General features: G+C 39.4%; 1 protein-coding gene across 3 annotated transcripts in view; it reads left to right on the top strand.

Moving 5' to 3' along the window:
• LOC126259422 (uncharacterized) overlaps positions 1-22,144 on the top strand; it is a 238,473-nt gene that overhangs the window by 116,317 nt on the left and 100,012 nt on the right. For all 3 annotated transcript variants that reach the window (XM_049956207.1, XM_049956206.1, XM_049956205.1), the window contains exons 13-15: positions 2,435-2,539; positions 2,752-2,925; positions 20,755-20,859. In XM_049956207.1, the coding sequence (XP_049812164.1) occupies positions 2,435-2,539; positions 2,752-2,925; positions 20,755-20,859 (384 nt within the window). The remainder of the gene's footprint in view (positions 1-2,434; positions 2,540-2,751; positions 2,926-20,754; positions 20,860-22,144) is intronic.

Raw genomic sequence — 22,144 nt, 5'->3', positions numbered from 1 at the left:
ACACAACCTGGTAGTTTCCTCTGTTTGTGATCTACTTCAAGATCTCACCCTTACTTCACAGACAATTGTTTTCCTCCAGATCCTGAGGCACATGGGAATCCCAGGGATCTTAAGCAATGGAAGCAACTACAAGCCAGCATTGACAATGGGGATAGTGGGAACTGAAATTGCAAGCACAGATGAGACTTGCAGCCCATTCCAACTGGAGTAAGGAATGGCTCCAGTGAACAGATTCTGTGCTGTTGAGGAGACAACTGGTAGCATTCTTCTTTTTTGTTTGTCACAGAAAGTCAGCTGTCATATGCTAGTTTGATATTGGTTTTACTCATCTGACTTGACAATGATTTTGTTGACAGCGGTTCGCATCATTGTGGGGTGCACTCTGACAAAGTCGAGGGTCTTAGGAAAGGATTGCCAGACAGGTTTTAAGCTCCCTTTGAGAGAGAGTGGCTTTTATGCCCAGCTTTACTGTTTCAGCCAACCCAGGTTGGGAGTGGGGCAATTGTCGATGGGGGCCCTCTCCCTGCATACTAAGTCACAGGAGACCCTATACTCTGCCTACCTCACTTGCTGACCAGATCATAACCTTTTACCTTTCCTTCATTACTCAATATTTGTTACACATTTATCTCCCCTTCGTCTACTTAGAAGGACTGAGTTTATTATATAATTTTTCTAAACGTGTCTCACATTAGCTGAGGGTTGGACATGGGGGAAGTGGTGTGCATCATGCCATACGTTACCTCCAAAATGTCTTCTTCATCCTACCTGCACTACACTGGCCACGTTTTTACATCCTTTTTTATATTTTCTATAATGATATGTTTATCTGTATGGTCAGAGTTCTGGACATCTCTGCTTCTAACATCGGGATAACACACTTATGTGGCTTTTACTTCTGGTTAATGACACTGTCCTCTATGGAATTGTTCTGCTAATGAGGGAATGTTGACCATGCAGTTTGGACAGTTAATCCACTGTACTACAAAATCAATCAACGAATGTGGTGAGTAAAGAGTTCTAGCGGGCTGTTTGAACTGTTGGTACATTGCTGGCACACTGGAAGTAGTATGACTTTATTATGTAGTTGTAGTCTCACTTTCTTTTGAAAATGTCATTATGAAGTATTCACTTGTCTTTCAGTCAATAACCGTGACAAAATCCAAATGGGCATTCCACAGATAGGTACACTCATACGACAGCTGTTACCATGCCAATGCAACAGATAAAAAAAAGTTCTACAAACAATATTGTTTACTGATTGGCCTTAAGACTATTTCTCTCCTTGTGTATGTTTAGTAAATTAATCATTCTCTAAAGTTTAAATGAACTTGTGTGTAATGGACTTCACTGTTATCAGCATTCTTGCATTCAAATATTATATTGTCAAAACAGTTACTACTCATTACTACAACAAATTACATACATGATACATTCTCAGTTGTAACATATTAAAAGTCTGAAATGCTATTTTGTGCATGCTTCATTTTGCTTCATCTCAAAACTTCTGCATGCCAGGTTTCAGTTTGATGTAATAAGTAAATTAGTAAATTTCTTCAAGAAAATAAGAACGCTTGGTTTAAAAATCTCTTTTCTTTGTACATCTCAGATAAAAGTTCGTTAATCCGTTCCGTAGATATAGGTTGCTGTTACCAACTGACCAACATTATTTCAACAGCGTGAACAATATGAATCTTCTGACTGATGGTCAAGTGCTAACATTTTCTTTCATTTCATTTGTTTAATAAATAACATAGGATAGAATTTATATGAGTCTTTGATCACATTTTGTAACATTTTGCACAGAGATCTACCAATATTTTCTGATCATGTTGCACTGCGCCTATTTATGTTTATACTCTTTCCCTTAGGTCTTTTCTTGATTGAACTGAAGATGATCATAATTAACCAAAACTACTAATGAAATGAAAAATATTTCCTGTCAGAGACTGTGAAAAAAATCTATAAATTCAAACACTGGCTCCACACTTCATCATGAACATGTCACAGTTCAGCTTAAGATACTTTTACAAAGTGGATGGCATCTTCTCAGAGTCGCTTGCCATCAGCTAAAAAGAGTGTGTTTTTTGACATCGCAGATGTCGACCTCAGGTGAAACAGACAACAGTATATTGTTACAGTTCCCATCAACTGCAAACGAAACAAAGAAAAACATATTGACATAAATACATTGATGTAACAATATCATTATTACATTAAATACTAAAACCTGATGTCTGTCTGTCATCATTCAGATGAAAAAGACATCAGTGTCAGCAACACTAATTTGTGAAGCTACAGCAGATTGTTTTTCACTTTCAGTGAAGGGTAATCTAAGAGTCTGGAGGCCTTTCCCTTCACCTCATGTAGTGATAGTTTACTGCTTGTTTAAAGCATAATGCAGTTTATCAACTGTTCATTTTCACCTTTTCAGGGCAGTCAAATATGTGACATAAAAGTCTGGGATAGACCATGGCTGAAAGATCGGCAGATAGATAAAATCTCATGTTCACCTGGGTCTATTCAACGGAGAAAGAGGGTATGTATTGTATAGAACATGTGTCTATTATTTCACCTCGATTGGAGACTTTGGTACAGTTGAGAAAAATGATGGATCTAAATATAATTTTAGTACTGCAGTACCTTTGCCTACATTCTGTTATAAATTTAAGTAACTGTTAAGTTATGTGATTTTTTCTTAGTCGTGGAGCTTTTCAGAATTTAATTAACATGTCTGTTTTTGTTGTGCAGTCTGAACATTCTGATACAGAGCCGCACAGAATGTTGGTTGGTGCCCCAGGGAATATAGATGTGGACAATTCTGAAGTGAAAAGTGCAACAGCTTTTGCTGTATCAGAGCTGGACAAAGAGTCTAATTCACAGTTCAAGAGAAAACCAGTGAAAGTATTGGATGCAAAAGCACAAGTAAGAGTGACAAGGATTCCTTCATCTCAAAGTCTTAGTAATTGGTGGTAGGTCATGATGAAACTGAACTAACTGATAATGCAGAGTTTTTCAAATGCAACTGTCACCCTACTCCTCCTCATACTATTACTCCTACCACCACCACCACCACCACCACCACCACTGCTGCTGTTGCTGCTCTCCTTCTTCTGTTGTTATTCCTAAAACACCAGAGGTTGAAGTGGAAGAAATGGTTATTTTAACTGCAAATTGAATCATTGATTGTGCTCAGCAAGGATTAGGTTACAAATTTGAGTGATACAAATCAGTAACAGAACTGTGATTTTTCTTCCCTTTGATTAAATCTAATCCCCGAGTCTTTTCCAAAAGGGGTAAGGAATAAATATTATGTATAGTGGAAACATATGTAGTTGATTTCTAAGAATTATTTTGTAAATCAGTAATATTCAGTTATTTATTTGTTTTCAAATTATTTTGAATGTCACAAAAACATACCCTGTCTGTCACTGTAGATAAACCCATAAGTAGCAACTTCATTTCGTTAGTTAGCTCCATGTTTCATATGTCATATTCACAGAAAATTATATAGTGTGGAACATGTCAGTTGAGCAAAAATTTCATAAATTTGTAACTGAGTCCTTATTTGTACTAAGATTTCCTCTGTGACAGGGTCATACAGATTTGCTGGCACTTTGTGCCCCAAGTGAGACAATGAAGGGGGAGAAGAAAAGTTCACATAATTTGTTTTACAAATATTCATTGCATTTAGCAGATGTAATTAGAAAAATGTACGCTCACATGCAGTTCTTATTGCAGCAACTGCATTGTTGCGAAAGTGTGCAAATTTCAAAATAAAGTGCCATGAAACAAGTTACTATTGTGAATTGGGGTCACACTGTCCCAGTGCCAGCTAGACTGGGTCAAAGGATCGAAGTTCTCCTTCCTGAGAGAGGGGAGGGTGGGGGTTGGGGTGAGCAAATTTGCAAGAATAAACGGTGAAGGGTGGTCCACCACCATATCAGTGGCTTGTTGCATGTGGCCCATGAGCCATGGTCTGTGCATCCCTGCTCTATGATACAGAAAGAATTATTCAAGAGAGACAAATTTAATCTATATTAGAAAACAATAGATTTTATTTCCATTATCAGACTGACAGAGTTCTATAAGTGTGAATTTCACTCTTTTCTATGCCACAAGTTATAGGTGGAGTTACAGTGGAGGTCAGACTTGCTCTGCGCATGTGCATCGCATTCTCCAGTAGCCAGTGAGCATTCAGTAGTATTCTGAGTGCCCTGGTGTGTATGTTGTAACCAATGCCATTAAACATGATAGTGGTGAGTTATTTAGTGAATTTTTATTCCATTTATTGCAAATTGTCATGGCTGACGGTGGTGGCAAGTGACATATTCTACGTATGCGAGCAGGAGACATAATGTGCAGGATACACACTTTCTTCATGCATAGAGCATGTGTATACATGTAACACAGGTGTCTCTTAGAATCGGCAACAGTGCAATCCTTATTCATGGCTCGACTTGCACAAACTGCCATCATTCATGAAGTGGACTATAATCACTATAGTATTGTATCTGTGAATGTCTCTCTTAGTCTCAAACTGCAGTGGATTGTTAAAAACTTATTTCCACTATGATTAAATTTATTGTGAGACTGTGGTTATTGTTCCCGATTGCTTAAACAGATGCCTACAAGATGTAAACTCACTGACAAAATACAGGGCTAGTAAAAATGATTCATTCATTTTAAAAGCTCTGTACTGTACAAAGTATTACATGTACAAACATGACTGATGCATGAATGGAACTGTTGATCACATGTTTGCATTTTGCTCTCTGCAGTTGTTACATGAGTGTCGTTCCAGTCGCACAGCACAGCACATCCAAGTGGTAGTCAAATTCACTCCATACCTTGTCTAGCAACATCCTGTCAATGATAACTCCAGCAGTATTGATGAATTCACTGAGCTGTTCCAGTGGTCTTGGTAGGGGGGTACATAAACATGGTTCATAACATGCCCGCAAAGGAAAAAGTCAACGTGTTTGGTCAGGCAACCCGGAGGGCCAAGGGAATAGCGCCACATCATCTTCACCACTATTCCCAATCCAGTGATGTGAAAGGTCATCATTTAGCTAGCGATGAACATCAGTGTTCCGATGGTGAGGTGCCCCGTCTTGTTGGAAGATGAAATTCTCGGACTTGGCAGTCAGTTGTGGGAGCAACAAGAAGTGTGACATATCAAGGTAAGAGATACCTGTTACTGTCTTCTCTCAGAAGAAAAATGGCTCATATTAATTGCTGAATATGCGCTTGGAGGTGAAATGTTCATCCTTAAGCTCCTCCTACCTTATGATGCAAAATTGAAGCTGCCTGTATAATCTTCCAATTTAAATTGTTGCTCTAGCTCCAGACAGTACAGTCTGAAATGTAACTGCTGTCATAAAATCTTCCACACCATTTGCTGCTGTATTCCAAATTCGTGACTTGTGCAGAGCATTGATTTTTCTGGACTGGGCATAAAAATTTCCGTCACCATCTCCAAGGGTGTATCTGGCATACTTGGTTGACCAGTACTTTCCCATTTACAGAGAGAATCAGTGTCTCTAATTGTTGATATTCACACACAGTGCTCTGTTTACATGGCGGTTCTTTTTCATAATTCCTTCTGAATCCATGCTGCATTGTTGTAACAGATAAACATCTTTGCATATTCCAACACACAAAACTCTTTTCTTGCTTTATTGCTGTTTTGTCAAGGCACTACATCTGTAAAGCCAACTGATGGGCACAATGCAAATTTGATGAGTTTACACTTCTATTTCTGCATCCATCATGTTTGTACATACGAGGGTTGGAACTTAAATAGTGGCAGCTATTTATTCACAACTGATACAAAAAGAGTTACTTGTTTGCACCTGTTACTGTCCTTCAAAGTAGTCACCAGCATTGTCTGGAACCCATTGCCAGTGATGTGGAAAGCCTAGTATACCGTTAGCAGAGCCTGTACTGTTGATGATGTGAATGGAGCAGTCTACTGCCTGTCGAATCTCTGGAACAGTTCTGAAGCGAATGGCGTGAAATGGTTCCTTCATCTTCGGAATCAAATCAGAGTCACAAGGACTTAAGTCTGGGGAGTATGGTGCATGGTACAGTACTTCCCAGTCCCATCAACCGAATAGAGCAGCCACAGCTTGTGCTGTATGCGCCCGTACATTGTCATGTAAAATGATGGGTGGGTTGCGCAGATAGTGTCGCCGCAGCTGGACGCAGGTGATGCTCCAAAAACAAACAGTAATACTGTGCATTGACAGTCTGCCGTGGAGGAGCGTAATGCATTAGGATAATACCATCAGAGTCATACACGAGAATCACCATAACTTTCATCATACTGGGGCTCTGATGCACGTTTGACTTTCGCGGCGACCCATAATGGTGCCATTCATTGGATTGGCGTTTCAGTTTTGGCTCATACAATGTGGCCCATGTCTCATCCAGTGTTACGATACGGCGTAAGAAAGCCTCTCCTTCGCACTCATAGTGCTCCAAGTGCATCTGAGCAGTGTTATAACGCATCCATTTCTGCATTTCCATCAAGTCATGCGGAACCCATCGCGATGCAGTTTTTCGCATGCCCAGGCATTCCTTCAGGATGCAAAGCACAGTCGTATATGCTAATCGCTTGGTGTCGATCACTGTCCACTAATGCAGCAACAGCATGCACTTCTTCTTCAGAGATGTTAGGACGACCTGCCTGATTCATGTCTGTCACAGTTTACTGACCTTTTTTGAAGGCTTTTACCCAATGTGCCACTGTTCTGTACGTCAATGCCGATTCCCTGCATGCCTCTTGAAGACCTTGATGACACTGTCATGCTGTACGACCTGTGGCACATTCAATCTTGATCCAACTCCATTGTTCCTGTTTCTAAACCATAGTGACGCTGTTACGTTAGACCACTGACTGACAAGTGGCTGTGTTTCCCTCGATAGCACGCATGCTGGTGACATGGGACGGGTGAGTCCATTTGTTTGGAGGTGAGGTAGGTATGTCAACAACGTGTGCTATCAGCGACAGTTGTAGATTCCATTGCATAGTGTCTCCACAGCAGAGTTGCCACTATTTAAGTTCCAACCTACGTATAATACTTTGGAAAATACAGAACTCAACAAACAAATGAATCATTTATAGTAGCACTGTATTAGTCACTGTCTTAAAAGAACACACTGATCACCTGGAGTGCTATAGATGGTGGAAAAAGTACCAGTCAGTAATGTGGTTCCCCGCCAATTATGTAAAACATGGCAGTGAAATGCTGTGTGTATGCCAGTCACTTGCAAGTAATCAGTCCAGTGAACTGTGTTGATGTGAAGACATGGCAGAATGCTAGAAAGGAACTGTAATGTCCATTGCCACACAAGAAATTGCTCAATTTATTTGTGTATCAAAGTAAACTGTCCAGTGTGTTTACAAGGAATAGTATACCACTCAGAACTATGTAACACAGTGTAAGAACATTGGTCCTTAAAAGAGCTTAACTGACAGCAACGACAGACAAGTGCCATGCCTTGTCAAAATTGACAGGAATTTCTGCTGTCAGTGAATGCCGCTCCATCTCTGCTAGCTTCATTTTTGAGTGTACATTTTAATGGGAGTGCATGCAAAGGACATTTCAGCTACAGTATCTTACAAAAGGCCATTGCTTACAGCAGCACATAAAGTTGCACATCTGCAGTGGGCCAAACTATACAGAAAGTGAACTGTAGCTGATTGGAGTCATGCAGTGTAGTACAAGAAGCTGTGATTCTGCCTGTTTTAAATGCTGCAGGGTATCAAATGCACCAATGGGTCTGAGAGATATTTGTCCCTCAGTGTGTAAGGAGAATAGTCAGGCTGGAAGTGGTTCTTTGACGTTTAGAGGGTGTTTTTCGTACCATGATTTGAGCGCAGTCATTCAAATTACTGTGAACATGAACGGGATGTTTATTTCAACATTCTCAGTGACCGAGTGTCTCCATTTTTCCTACAACTTTATGATGAGTGTAGGGGAGGAGGACACACCCGTCTTTCAAGATGACAACATCCTGTACACGGAGCACTGGTTTGACAAACACTGAGGCATCCTAATTTACCTTGGCTGGCTCACTAAATCACTCAATCTTAATCCCATAGAAAAAGGCTCGGACTGTTTGGAGCCACAGGTGAAATATAGCAGTTAACATCTCCACAATTTCATAGCTCTGCAGGACCAGATCATCAATGAGTGGCTTCAGTTGGATGGATATGGGATACCAGAAGAAACTTGTGGGCTCTCTTCCTCATTGAAATGAACCTACTGTCAACATTAGAAGTAGCATCACACAGTATTAGTGTGATGTCTCCTGGAGATGACTAATTTTTTGTCCAATGTTCTTACATGTGTGAATCCCACATGAATCCAATTATATTATTCTGTACAATGAATGCTTTTTGCCTAATTGAGGAATTATCCATAATATTATCCTTTGGGACACCAGTGAATGATACCATATAAAATGAATAAAGTTACTGATTACTATATCTTCAAATTGGCAATTATTCTTATGGTAAAAGTAACTGAACCTAAGTGTCCTAGGAGGTATACTATTCATTTTCCTCAATATTAAGCTTGCTGCTGCATACACGGCAGCCAAAGACAGCTACGTCTTCATGCAACTCATTTTTTATTGTGCACTTGCTTCTTCAGACACTCATACACATATGTTGGTCAGCAATAACCAATATCATGTTTTGGTCTACTTTTATCGTGACACTGCATAGAATTTTTATTACAGGAAACCATAGTTACAGCCTGCAGAGCACTAAAAGAGCAACACTGAACATTTAAATCTTTGCATACATCAGTGCACAATGTTAAGCACTCTCATTCAGCTGTCCAGTTATGAAGTGGAAAACCAAACCTGAAAGACCTGATACATTAACAGATACAATGTGGCACAGCTGATGCTGAAACCATAGATCAGGCCTGGAGAAACAGCACGCTGTGAACAAATGCACAGACCATACTCATGCACAGGGTATGAGGGCAGAGAGGAGAGGAGGGGAGAGGGAGAAGGAGAGGACACTGCTAGACCAGGTCCATCACCGTATCAGCCTGCTGGATAAACTTCCCAGTCTTGCCAAGTGCCTGCAACATGAACTATTCACATAAGATTTTTGCTTTACATTTGGTATTCAGTGTCATGTGTGACCTGTCCAAAATACAGAAATCTGGAGAAGTGACGTGACTGAGTGCAATGTGGAATTTCTTTACTTTAACGTTCTATTTGAAGGCCATTCAGAGTGCTAAAATGTGACTGTACTATTATGTGCTGGAAGAAACATTCATTGGAACCCCATTACAACATGACTCCAGAAGATGAAGTGACACAGTTGTCTCCTGATGAGGTTATGACATTCGTAGTGATGAGCAGAAAAGAGAGCAGGTATCTCGGTGATCTGTAGTGGATTCTGTTCAGTTACGTCTGTTATAGTTGATGTAATTCCTTAAAGTTCTCAAAGCAAGGGGGAAAAGAATTTAGTTACATATACAGCTTACAAGACTGGTGCTTTCAAACAAAAATTAAACTTGAGAAGAAAATCAACTTCATATTTGTGATACCGTGAAGAGTTAGCTGGAACTCCAGGCAGCCATTTGTGGAGCAAACACAACTGTCTACAATTTGGTAATTTAAACTCTTGTAACGGAATACTTGGTGTTTGATTGGTGGTGATGAGAGTTCCATTGGTTTGTTTGCCACCCCAAACTGGGAACAAATTTTCGCCAATCCTATAATAATAAATGTTTGTTCAGTCAGTTGATAATGTTAAGGTGGAAAAATACAACAAAATACCTCTGTCAATCAAAATTGTTTAAAATTCCACAAAAAGTACTCTTTACCATTCCTGCACATACAATCAACAACCAACACACATTAAAAACTACCCAGAAACCACCTAAGTTCCATTATGTTATGTTCAGGTACTAATTTCTTTGCAACAGGTGATGAAAATATAAAATAGGTTGGTTACTTATAGTAAGTTGCTGGTCATGAACTTCCAAAATTGGTAATTATTAACTCTATGTTACCAATATCATGAAAAACATTTATTTGGTTATAAATACATGTCTGAAAAAATTAAAATAATATGAGAAACTTACACTGTTACATTAATTGACACTATTTTTTGTATAATACCAAGTATCATAAAAAGGAAGAGCTGCTTAATTGTCATTGTCAGCAATCATTTACATTTGTGAACTTTTGTAAATATTTAACATCCATAAATTTGATGACACTAGTCAGTGTTCTAAAGTTAAAATTATTCCACTGTACTTTCTAATAAAAACCACATCAGATCACAAACCTATTCTTCACAAACATTCCATCCAAGTTCCAACCACCAACTCCCACTTCATTGTGTAAACTCCTCTTGAAACTGTCTAATCCTACTGAGCTCTCAGCAGTCAAGAACGAATAGTTTTTACTTCATTGTCTGGAGCTGCCCTCCAGTAACAAAACCTTGAGTCATATGTGCACTGTGCAAATATCTTATTCTTTTCCACCTGTCCCTTTATTTTCTGGACAGTCACACTCTGTGTCACTTGTAGGACTACTCAATTCGATAGCTTGTCTCTGTTTACACTTCTCAGTAGTCTATTCCAGATTTCTCCCTGACACTTCATGTAAAGTCACTTGTGTTAGACATTTTTATACAGTCTGTGAAGTACCACTTCCAGGTAGACTTTACACAAATAGTCACTCAAAAAATTAATATGCTTAATTACATACCCAGCTGTAAGATTAGCAGCGTCCCAGTTGCATGAAAGGTAAATACAAATGAAACCATTACAAGAAAAAATTTACACTTGTCTCTAGATAAATTGACAGCTCCCTTGGCAGTTGTTTCTGCAATAGATAACTCACACAAAACGTCTTTCCTATTATTAGTTTTTCACTATTGGTCTGTGCATGAAGATTCACAGTACCATACCGTACAGAAATATGCAATTTTTCAGGGGGCCATATGTAGGGTTCTATTGATCACAGAGATAAGAGCTCAAGTATTTTGTAAAGCCCTTGGTGTAGCGACCATTTGTATATGTATCGGAAGAACAGGCATACTGTAGCTATTCAACAGTACAGGGTCAAAATTTAAATAATGTACCCTTCGTACAACCAAGACAAATGGAGCAAATCTGTTGCTTCATTTACATTAGCTATGGTGTAGGGTAGGCCTGAGGCAGCTAATGAAATAATCGTTTACTCATGGGCAGTTCCTGAGGAAACACAGAAAAACCATGACACAATCAATGCCTTCTCTGTGCAATAGCAATGGATATACTATTGGTGGCAGTGCTGCTAAAGCAGCCTTCTAAAATTCTTTTACCAAAGAAAACAAAGTAAATATTCCAGAATTCAATCAGGAACAGCTGCCAACATGAGTAACTTAAAAGTAGATATCCTTGGAGTAGTGAAGCAACTTAAATCACTCAGTAGAAGCAAGCTTACTGGTTCACACTGGATGCCAGTTAGGTTCCTTTCAGAGTATGCTGAGAGCAATAGCCCCATACTTAACAACCATACACAACAGCTCACTCGACGAACGATCCATACCCAAAGACTGGAAAGTTGCACATGTCACTCCAACATTCAAGAAAGGCAGTAGGAGTAAACTACTAAATTACAGGCCCATATCATTAACATCAACATGCTGCAGGATTTCAGAACATATATTGAGTTCAAACATATTGAATTACCTTGAACAGTACGGTCCACTGATGCACAGTCGACACGAATTTAGAAAACGTCTTTCTTGTGCGACACAACTAGCTCTTTCTTTGCTCACACGAAGTGTGGAGTGCTATTGTCGAGGAGTACGAAATTGATTCTATATTTATAGATTTCCAGAAGGCTTTTGACACTGTACCTCACAAGCGGCTTGTAATCAAGTTACGTGCTTATGGAATATCATCTCAGTTATGCAACTGGATTCTTGATTTCCTGTCAGAGAGGTTACAGTTTGTAATAACTGACAGAAAGTCATCAAGTAAAACAGAAGTGTTTCTGGCATTCCCCAAGGTAATGTTATAGGTCCTCTGCTTTTCCTTATCTATATAAACAATTTGGAGACAATCTGAGCAGTTGTCTTAGTCATTAGAAGAGCAAAACAGATTGCAAAATGATTTAGAAAAGATATCCATGAACCATGGACCTTGCCGTTGGTGGGGAGGCTTGCGTGCCTCAAAGATACAAAGAGCCGTACCGTAGGTGCAACCGCAACGGAGGGGTATCTGTTGAGAGGCCAGGCAAACGTGTTGTTCCTGAAGAGGGGCAGCAGTCTTTTCAGTAGTTGCAGGGATAACAGTCTGGATGATTGACTGATCTGGCCTTGTAACATAACCAAAGCGGCCTTGCCATTCTGGTAGTGTGAACGCCTGAAAGCAAGGGGAAACTACAGCCGTAATTTTTCCCGAAGGCATGCAGATTTACTGTGAAGTTAAATGTTGTGGCGTCCTCGTGGGTAAAATATTCCGGAGGTAAAATAGTCCCCCATTCGGATCTCCGGGCGGGAACTACTCAAGAGGACGTCGTTATCAGGAGAAAGAAAACTGGCATTCTACGGATCGGAGTGTGGAATGTCGGATCACTTAATCGGGCAGGTAGGTTAGAAAATTTAAAAAGGGAAATGGATAGGTTAAAGATAGATATAGTGGGAATTAGTGAAGCTCGGTGGCAGGAGGAACAAGACTTTTGGTCAGGTGATTACAGGGTTATAAATAAAAAATCAAATAGGGGTAATGCAGGAGTAGGTTTAATAATGAATAAAAAAAAATAGGACTTCAGGTAAGCTACTACAAACAGCATAGTGAACGCATTATTGTGGCCAAGATAGACACGAAGCCCATGCCTACTACAGCAGTACAAGTTTATATGCTAACTAGCTCTGCAGATGACAAAGAAATTGATTAAATGTATGATGAGATAAAAGAAATTATTCAGGTAGTGAAGGGAGACGAAAATTTAATAGTCGTGGGTGACTGGAATTCGATAGTAGGAAAAGGGAGAGGAGGAAACAAAGTAGGTGAATATGGATTGGGGCTAAGAAATGAAAGAGGAAGCCACCTAGTAGAATTTTGCACAGACCATAACTTAATCATAGGTAACATTTGGTTCAAGAATCATGAAAGAAGGTTGTATACATGGAAGAAGCCTGGAGATACTAGGAGGTTTCAGATAGATTATATAATGATAAGACAGAGATTTAGGAACCAGGTTTTAAATTGTAAGACATTTCCAGGGGCAGATGCGGACTCTGACCACAATCTGTTGGTTATGAACTGTAGATTAAAACTGAAGAAACTGCAAAAAGGTGGGAATTTAAGGAGATGGGACCTGGATAAACTGACTAAACCAGAGGTTGTACAGAGTTTCAGGGAGAGCATAAGGGAACAATTGACAGGAACGGGGAAAAGAAATACAGTAGAAGGAGAATGGGTAGCTTTGAGGGATGAAATAGTGAAGGCAGCAGAGGATCAAGTAGGTAAAAAGACGAGGGCTAGTAGAAATCCTTGGGTAACAGAAGAGATAATGAATTTAATTGATGAAAGGAGAAAATACAAAACTGCAGTAAATGAAGCAGCCAAAAATGAATACAAATGTCTCAGAAATGAGATCGACAGGAAGTGCAAAATGGCTAAGCAAGGATAGCTAGAGGACAAATGTAAGGATGTAGAGGCACATATCACTAGTGGTAAGATAGATACTGCCTACAGGAAAATTAAAGAGACCTTTGGAGAAAAAGAGAACCACTTGTATGATGAATATCAAGAGCTCAGATGGAAACCCAGTTCTAAGCAAAGAAGGGAAAGCAGAAAGGTGGAAGGAGTATATAAAGAGTCTATACAAGGGCAATGTACTTGAGGACAATATTATGGAAATGGAAGAGGATGTAGATGAAAGTGAAATGGGAGATACGATACTGCGTGAAGAGTTTGACAGAGCACTGAAAGACCTGAGTTGAAACAAGGCCCCGGGAGTAGAGATGGGGGATCCGCTCTTGAACTAATTCATAGAGTTCAATCTTTCAAAGGAGTGAACAATCAGTGATTCAGAAAAAAAGAACGGTAGCTCCAAACGTTTCCCAGGCAGAGAGAGAGAGAGAGAGAGAGAGAGAGAGAGAGAGAGAGAGAGAGAGAGACGGAGCATATCAGCAGCGCCTCTGCTGGTCAGAGCACAGTGCACGCCACACAACACAGCCAGCGCCTGCCTCTGCCCTGCTTCTACCTTGGCTGCCTGCATTGTGCAGTGCCCCATTGGATTTTGTGTTTCACATATGCCGGGCCGTCTCTGCGTCGTCTGCCGTGTGCACTGTGCAGTGTCTGGCGCAGCTTAACTTCGCATCGCACTCTGTCGGCAATCGTTTCAGTCGCACGTCCTGCCCTCTGGGCAGTTGATGCCAGCAACAGGACAGAGAGCCACCTAGCGGATAACATAGGAACTACTTGCAAAAACCTGCTCGCAAGGGAGCGGACGATTAATTTTTGTCTCGGAGCGGGTGAGCTCCCCCCACCCTCGGAACTCGCCCGCTCAACGCTCACCCCACCGTCTCGACTCTAGCCAGAGCGTCGAGCAAAGCGACTCTGGTGTCACTCTGGTCTCTGCGGTCTCAGCTCACGCAGTAATACAGCTCGCGGCTCGACCTGCTCGACTCAGCGCCTCTGCATCGGAGTTTGTCCCCACTGGATATTGTTCTTCATAGTAATACCGCTATGTATATTACATTATTATGTTATGTATACATCAATTGTTTTTATTTTATTTTTATTTGTTTAAACTGATTAGATTAGGTTCCTGATGACTACTCTTACTATAGGATTTTTATTATGGACACTCGAATTTACGCTTTAATTACGAGCGAACCGATAAACGTATCGCAAAATGTGATACACCAATATTTTCCTTGTTTTATTCTGCGTAAGGCTATATGCAGCACTTTCGTTTTACAGTCAAATTTATATTTTTTTTTCTTATTCTGGTACGGATTTTGCGATTTTAGGCGTCTTCGAAAGGAAAAATATATGGCTTGCGATGTATTTGTATGAGGTTAATGAAATTTTAATACATTATAGCCAAATATATTGTTAATGTAAATCTCAAGTTACAACATTTTCCGATCACCCAAAAAACCACGCTAGTGCAAAATAAATCAATAATCAAAAACTTTGTCATATCGTGGAAATTTCAATAAACAATACAAAATTCTTACTCATTATCTATGTTACTTCAAAATAGGATCAAATAAGATCAAAATACAGGTATAGTACTGGAATAAACCAAGTTTAAAGGGCAATGTGCCTTTCATTTATTTTCTTTTGTAAATGAGTGGTGAGTCATGAAAAACAGCTAATTCATTTCAGGGAGTGAACAGTTCTGATCCAATCTCTGAAAAGAACAGTTTTGCCCATCTCTACCCGGGAGTAGAAGGGAAACCCAGTCCTGACAAAACTCTACCATGTGGTGAGCAAGATATATGAGACGGGGGAAATTCCCTCAGACTTCAAGAAGAATATAATAATTCCAATTCCAAACAAAGCTGGTGCTGACAGATGTGAAAATTACTGAACTATCAGTTTGGATTCCATAGAAATGTTGGAACACGTGAGGCAATACTGAAACTTATCTTAGAAGATAGATTGAAGATAGATTAAGGAAAGGCATACCTACGTTTCTAGCATTTGTAGACTTAGTGAAAGCATTTGACAACATTGACTGGAATACTCTCTTTCAAGTTCTGAAGGTGGCAGGGGTAAAATACAGGGAGCAAAAGAAAAGGCTATTTTCAATTTCTACAGAAACCAGATGGCAGTTATAAGAGTCAACGGACATGAAAGGGAAGCAGTGGTTGGGAAGGGAGTGAGACAGGGTTGTAGCCTCTCCCTGATGCTGTTCAATCTGTATATTGAGCAAGCAGTAAAGGAAACAAAAGAATAGTTCAGAGTAGGTATTAAAATCCATGGAGAAGAAATAAAAACTTTGAGGTTTGCCGATGACATTGTAATTCTGTTGGAGACAGCAAAGGACTCGGAAGAGCGGTTGAACGGAATGGACAGGGTCTTGAAAGGAGGGTATAAGATGAACATCAACAAAAGCAAAATGAGGATAATGGAATGTAGTCGAATTAAATCTGGTGATGCTGAGGGTAATAGATTAGGAAATGAGACGCTTAAAGTAGTGAATGAGTTTTGCTATTTGGGGAGCAAAATAACTGATGATGGTCGAAGTAGACAGGATATAAAATATAGACTGTCAATGGCAAGGAAAGCGTTTCTGAAAAGAGAATTTTGTTAACATCGAGTATAGATTTAAGTGTCAGGAAGTCGTTTCTGAAAGTATTTGTAGCCACATATGGAAGTGAAACATGGACGAAAAATAGTTTCGACAAGAAGAGAATAGAAGCTTTTGAAATGTGGTGCTACAGAAGAATGCTGATGATTAGATGGGTAGATCACATAACTAATGAGGAGGTATTGAATAGAATTGGGGAGAAGAGGAGTTTGTGGCACAACTTGATTAGAAGATGGGATCGATTGGTAGGACATGTTCTGAGGCATCGAGGGATCACCAATTTAGTATTGGAGGGCATCGTGGAGGGTAAAAATCGTAGAGGGAGAACAAGAGATGAATACACTATGCAGGTTCAGAAGGAAGTATGCTGCAGTAGCTACTGGGAGATGAAGAAGCTTGCATAGGATAGAGTAGCATGGAGAGCTGCATCAAACCAGTCTCTGGACTGAAGACCACAACAACAAACATAGTGTGAAAATTGCCTATTGGCTGTAAATGAAAAGTTTTAGGTCATCAACATGAGAGCTAAAAGGAGTCTGTTACACTTTGGTTAAATGATAAATCAATCAAGTCTAAGACCATATATTTGACTAAATACTTAGGAGTTACAATTATGGACAACTTAAATTGGAACGAACACGTGGAAAATGTCGTGGGGAAGGTGAACCAAAGACTGTGATTTATTGGCAGAAGTAAGAATATGCAACAGTTTTACTAGAGAGAGACAGCTATACTATCTTGTCCATCCTGTTTTGGATTATGTCTGTGTGGCATGGGATCCTTACCACTGAGTATATCAAGAAAGTTCAGATAAGAGCAGCATGTTTTGTGTTATTGAGAATTAGGGGGGAGAGTGTCATGGACATGATATGGAGTTTGGAGTGGACACCACTAAAACAGAGAAGTTTCTAGTTGCAGCGAGATCTTCTCAGGAAATTTCTGTCACCAGCTTTCTGCTCCAAATGGAAAAATATTTTGTTGATGCTGGCTTACATAGGGTGAAATTATCACCATAATAAAATAAAGGAAGATCAGTGCTCACATGGAAAGATAAAGGTGTTTATTTTTTCCATGCACTTTTTTGGGAGTGAAATAATAGAGAAATACTGTGAAGGTGGTTCAATGAACACTCTGCTAGGCACTTAATTGTGATGTAGATGTAGATCTTTGGGTACTAAAAGTACCAGTGATGGCTTCTTCTATAATTTCTATTCGTCACACATTGTCAAAATTTTTACCATATGTTCTGAAGATGATATCGGGGAACTTTGAACCTTTTTTTTTTTTTTTTTCTCTCTTTAGACATTCATCTAGAAAAGCCATTGTTCCATATTCTAAAATCTATATCCATTATCAAGATACACCAAAAAACCATGACTTCATGGATATCAGAAATATTGATTGGAGGAATGGCCACTTCTACAATTTCTGTACATGACCAATCACTGAAATTTTTACCATATGTTGTTAAGATGATGACATTGGGGAACCATGAAACCTTTTTTGATATCATTATCCATTACCCAGATCCAGAGGTTCAAAGTTATGTATGCACATTGAATATGCATGTAATATCTGGTCTGAGGCATAAATGTAGTTTTAACTGGTAAAGTGCACACATGACAATGGTTCTAGACTCTATTTTTAGTCAGCATTTTTTCACCAGTAAAATTTTGATGTGCCGTCTCTGTGTGATGGGCTATTCATGCCTACACAGGTATACTCAGAGTAATACTGGAGTGGCAAAAAGTTGGCTAAAAAGGGTCTTAACATTTCTGAAAAGAATTTAAAATGACTACAAAAACTTATGTAAAACTGGAAGCACTGTGATTTCAGTAAGACAAATCCGACGGCATTTTTACTCTTATAAGATAAAAATCGAAAACTAGGCATTTTCGATGAATTGCAATCAATGGGTAAAGTATACAGAAAAAAATGTAAAGCAAACGATTTTGTGTTAACCTTATATTACGCTACTTATTTGTTTTTATGTGTGTCAAAGTATATAAATAAACTGTCACAACTTTACTCGCCCCTAGAATTTGTTTTACATAAGAAGCTCACCCTGCTGTAAAAGGGACAGGACAGGAACCAGTGGAAAATGTTCCTGTTGAAACACACAGAAGGCGATTATGTTCCACTTCAAAAGTTTGACAGAAAACTGGAGAACCAGCTGCTTCAATCCTCATTCCTCCTTCCTCAACAAAAGTTTTGGCATGCGAACATATTTGCACTTTTCTGTGCTGAAAGAGAGCAGCAGAGAGACAGTGATGGTGGAAGGGAGAGGAGGTAGTGCCAGTGAGAGAGAAGGTAAGAGAAGATAGTGATGGTGGGAGAAAAAAAGTGGCACTGAAAGATAAAGGGAGATGGATGAAGACAGTAGCAGTGGGAGCCAGAGAGCGAGAGGAGGTATTGATTGTCAGTGAGAGACACTGGCAGTAAAAGAGGAGGAGAGGTGTATGGAGACAGAAGCAATGGGAGCAAAAGAGAGAGGATACAGTGGAAATGAAAAATACAGATGAGTGGAGACCACACGTAGGCTGAGGGGTTCTGGTCACTCACAGACTGAAATTTAAAATGTGGGCATAGGAGGAAAAAATAGTTGGACTAGCCAGAATTTTTGAACTGCTGAGGTATGGTGGAGACAGTGTCAGTGGGAAAGAGAGAGAAAAGCAGATAGTGGGATATACTGGAAATCAATGTGAAGAAAAGACAGTGGGAGAGAGACATATAGACAGTGTCAGTGAGAGGGAGATGCTGAGTATGACGGCTTAAGTACGAAGAGACTGAGTAAAAGGATGTTGAATATTCTGTGTTCAAAGAGCATGAACATGATCACCAAAACTTTTGGTGAGGAAGACAGAATGAGGATTGAGACAGCTGGTTCCACAGTTTTCTATAATAAGTCTTTTAAAGAGGAACACATTCACCTTTTTTGTGTTTTGATAGGAGAGTTTCTCTGCTGGTCCTAAAATTACTGACCATAGGCAGAAAAAAGTATAGGTTACTGAATTCACAAAGAAAGCTGATCCCAATACTACATAACTCACACAGGTGTATTCATAATAAACTTCAAAATAGTTATATTGTCAGGTACAAGTTATAGCAGAATGTTGTTTGTTGAGTATCTTCTAACTTGGACCCCGTTCTGTTTTCCAAGATTATAACTGCAATCCCGGTGATGAGACTGTCCCTGGTGCGTATTTCCACGGCATCTCGGATGGTGCTGTCCCAATATTTTGAAGTTTATACTAAAATCCTGGCACGTTCATGTTCCATTGAATGACTTTCAGACAAACAGTGCTTGTTAGGATATGTTAGTCTACTTGGCCACTGATACTCTCAGCATCGATCCTCTACACTTGTGCTTCATGGCCGGCCACATTCACCAAAGTAGTTCACCTCCACAGCTGTGCTGAAGCATGCCTCCAGGCACAGACTACATAGAGAACAGCTCTTGTGAGGAGAGGATGTAAGTTAACCATGCACCCCCCAGGAGATCAGTCAGTGCATTAGGGTACCTCATGAAGGCAACTTGTCTGATGGCTGTATTTCTGTGTCCGTTGGTCACTATGAACTGGCGATATTCCTGTGGACTGTTCAATCAACAGATATGCTGGAAGAAACTGAAGATTCAATCATTTTTAGTTTTTCAACTATTGCTGGCCTCCAGACACAAAAATGGGGGTCACCTGTTTGACATACAAACATCTTATTTCATTCTGCACTCCATGAAAAACTTTCAGAAAGGTTGAAAGACGATTTCTTTATTAGACTGTTCTTACATTTGACTGCTGCCATACCTTATACCATTGTTCCAGATACATCACAGACATAAAGTTCAAGTGTGTTTAAACTTGTGAACATCACATATGTAAGTTAAATTACTATTTGTAAAGTGTTTTGTTTAATAAATAAGGTGTATAGTTCTGTAGAGGGAGACCAAGAGATGAATACACTAAGCAGATTGAGAAAGATGTAGGGTGCAGTAGTTACTTGGAAATGAAGAAGCTTGCACAGGATAGGGTAGTATGGATAGCTGCATCAAACCAGTCTCTGGACTGAAGACGACAACAACAACAACAACAACAACAACACTTCTGTTCATTGTATATCAGTACCCACGCTATTTATTCAGTTAAGAGAGAAATTCTTTTTCTTAAAAGTATGAAATACTGAAAATATTTTTTTCTGATAAAATCTGATTTTTAAAAATGAGATGCAGTATTGACCTCCTGAGAAGTAGTCATGTTGCTTTGCGAACATACTTTCACTTTCATGCCTTTTGACTTATAGGTGTGTCTCGCTCATAACTCCTCAAAGTAGTCCAGTGGTGACAAGTCAGAGTGTCAGCCTGATGCAACTTTGGCATATTTTTACCACATGATATTCATCATATGATTATAAAATCTCCTCTGCCAAAATTTACTAACAAATTTTATTTTCCAGGTTGTTGCAGGAATTTTGTACCACCTTACTGTAGAAACTGGTGAAACGACTTGCCTGAAAGAAGCTGATGACAATGCTGATGAGTGTGACTTGAAAGAAGACTCAGTAAGTTTTGACTTCTTTAACTTAAATTTCATTTATTTCTTGGGTTGTGTAGAGGCTTTGAAACTGCAAATTTGTGAAAATTGAAATCTGCCCAGAAGGATTTAATTATTATTTTAGTGTTCCTGGCTACAAAGACAATTGCAGGTGCACATCAGGCTTGAACTCTACTGGGAATCAGCGAAATGCCACAAGTAATGAGAGTAATGGACAAGGAGCACTACATTAGTTTGTTTGAATAAGTTAGAATTTGGATCTGAGGTGTGCTAGGTAGTCCATACAGTTGCAATGACCACTGTGTCCAGATGGCTTAATGGCAGAGCATCTGCGTAGTAAATGAGAGACCCATGTTCGAATTCTAGTCCTGCACAAATTTTCAACTTTCCCCGTTAGTTTCGGTCAATGCCAGGTTGCAGCCAATGTCTGTAATTTATTTGTATCTACAAACATCTGTTAACCACATTTTTGGGTTAAAGACTGCTAGATGGCACAGCACATTTTTAAAAAAATACCTTTTTCCTGATGACCATGGAAAAGAATGAATATTTTTTTTAAATTAACAGAAGATTGTTGAATTCTGAACCTAATTTTATAAGATAAATACAGTAAAAATTTTAAACTTGTAATTTGTATGTTGATCTCGAAATGTAGCAGAGTGCTCCGATATCACCCAAGTAAATGCATGCTTACTTCCTATTCTGCAATTTGCTTTTGGACAACGATTATCTTGTAAACACCAGAATTATAGTTTAGGCTGTGTTTCCCAAATTCTTATTATTTGGACAGTAACTTAAGTTTTGATGACCAATTTTTATTTTACGAAAGATCTTGGTATTTATAACAGTAATGGACATGCCTGGATGGTGCAATACCTACATTAAGGGAAAGGCAACCATTTACCTGTAGTGGATCGATGCGTGGAACACAGTAACACAAAACAGAAAACAGCATCCACACTAGCTTTCGAGCAATAGCTCTTTTTTTCCAGCGATAGTACACACATTCATACACACTACCATACAGACACCCAAATGCATTCTCCCGTGGCCATGGTAACACTTTGGAAGGTTCCTAGGCATCCAGATGAAAAATAAAATGTGAAGGCATCAGCATATGGATAAGTTAACCAGAAAGATCAGTGTGGCTGCTTTGCGCCTAAAAATCTCTCTCGCTGTGTTGACTTGCTGATGGTATTGCTAACATACTTTGCGTACTTTCACTCAATATGATCCCATGGTTCAACCTAATGGGGCAATTCAACCAAGATGAAAAATTATTTATTTTATAG

Source organism: Schistocerca nitens, chromosome 5 (genome assembly GCF_023898315.1).
Source record: "Schistocerca nitens isolate TAMUIC-IGC-003100 chromosome 5, iqSchNite1.1, whole genome shotgun sequence".
Lineage (NCBI taxonomy): Eukaryota > Metazoa > Arthropoda > Insecta > Orthoptera > Acrididae > Schistocerca > Schistocerca nitens.
The sequence above is the reverse complement of the archived record's forward strand: the minus strand, read 5'-3'. Positions and strand labels throughout refer to the sequence as shown.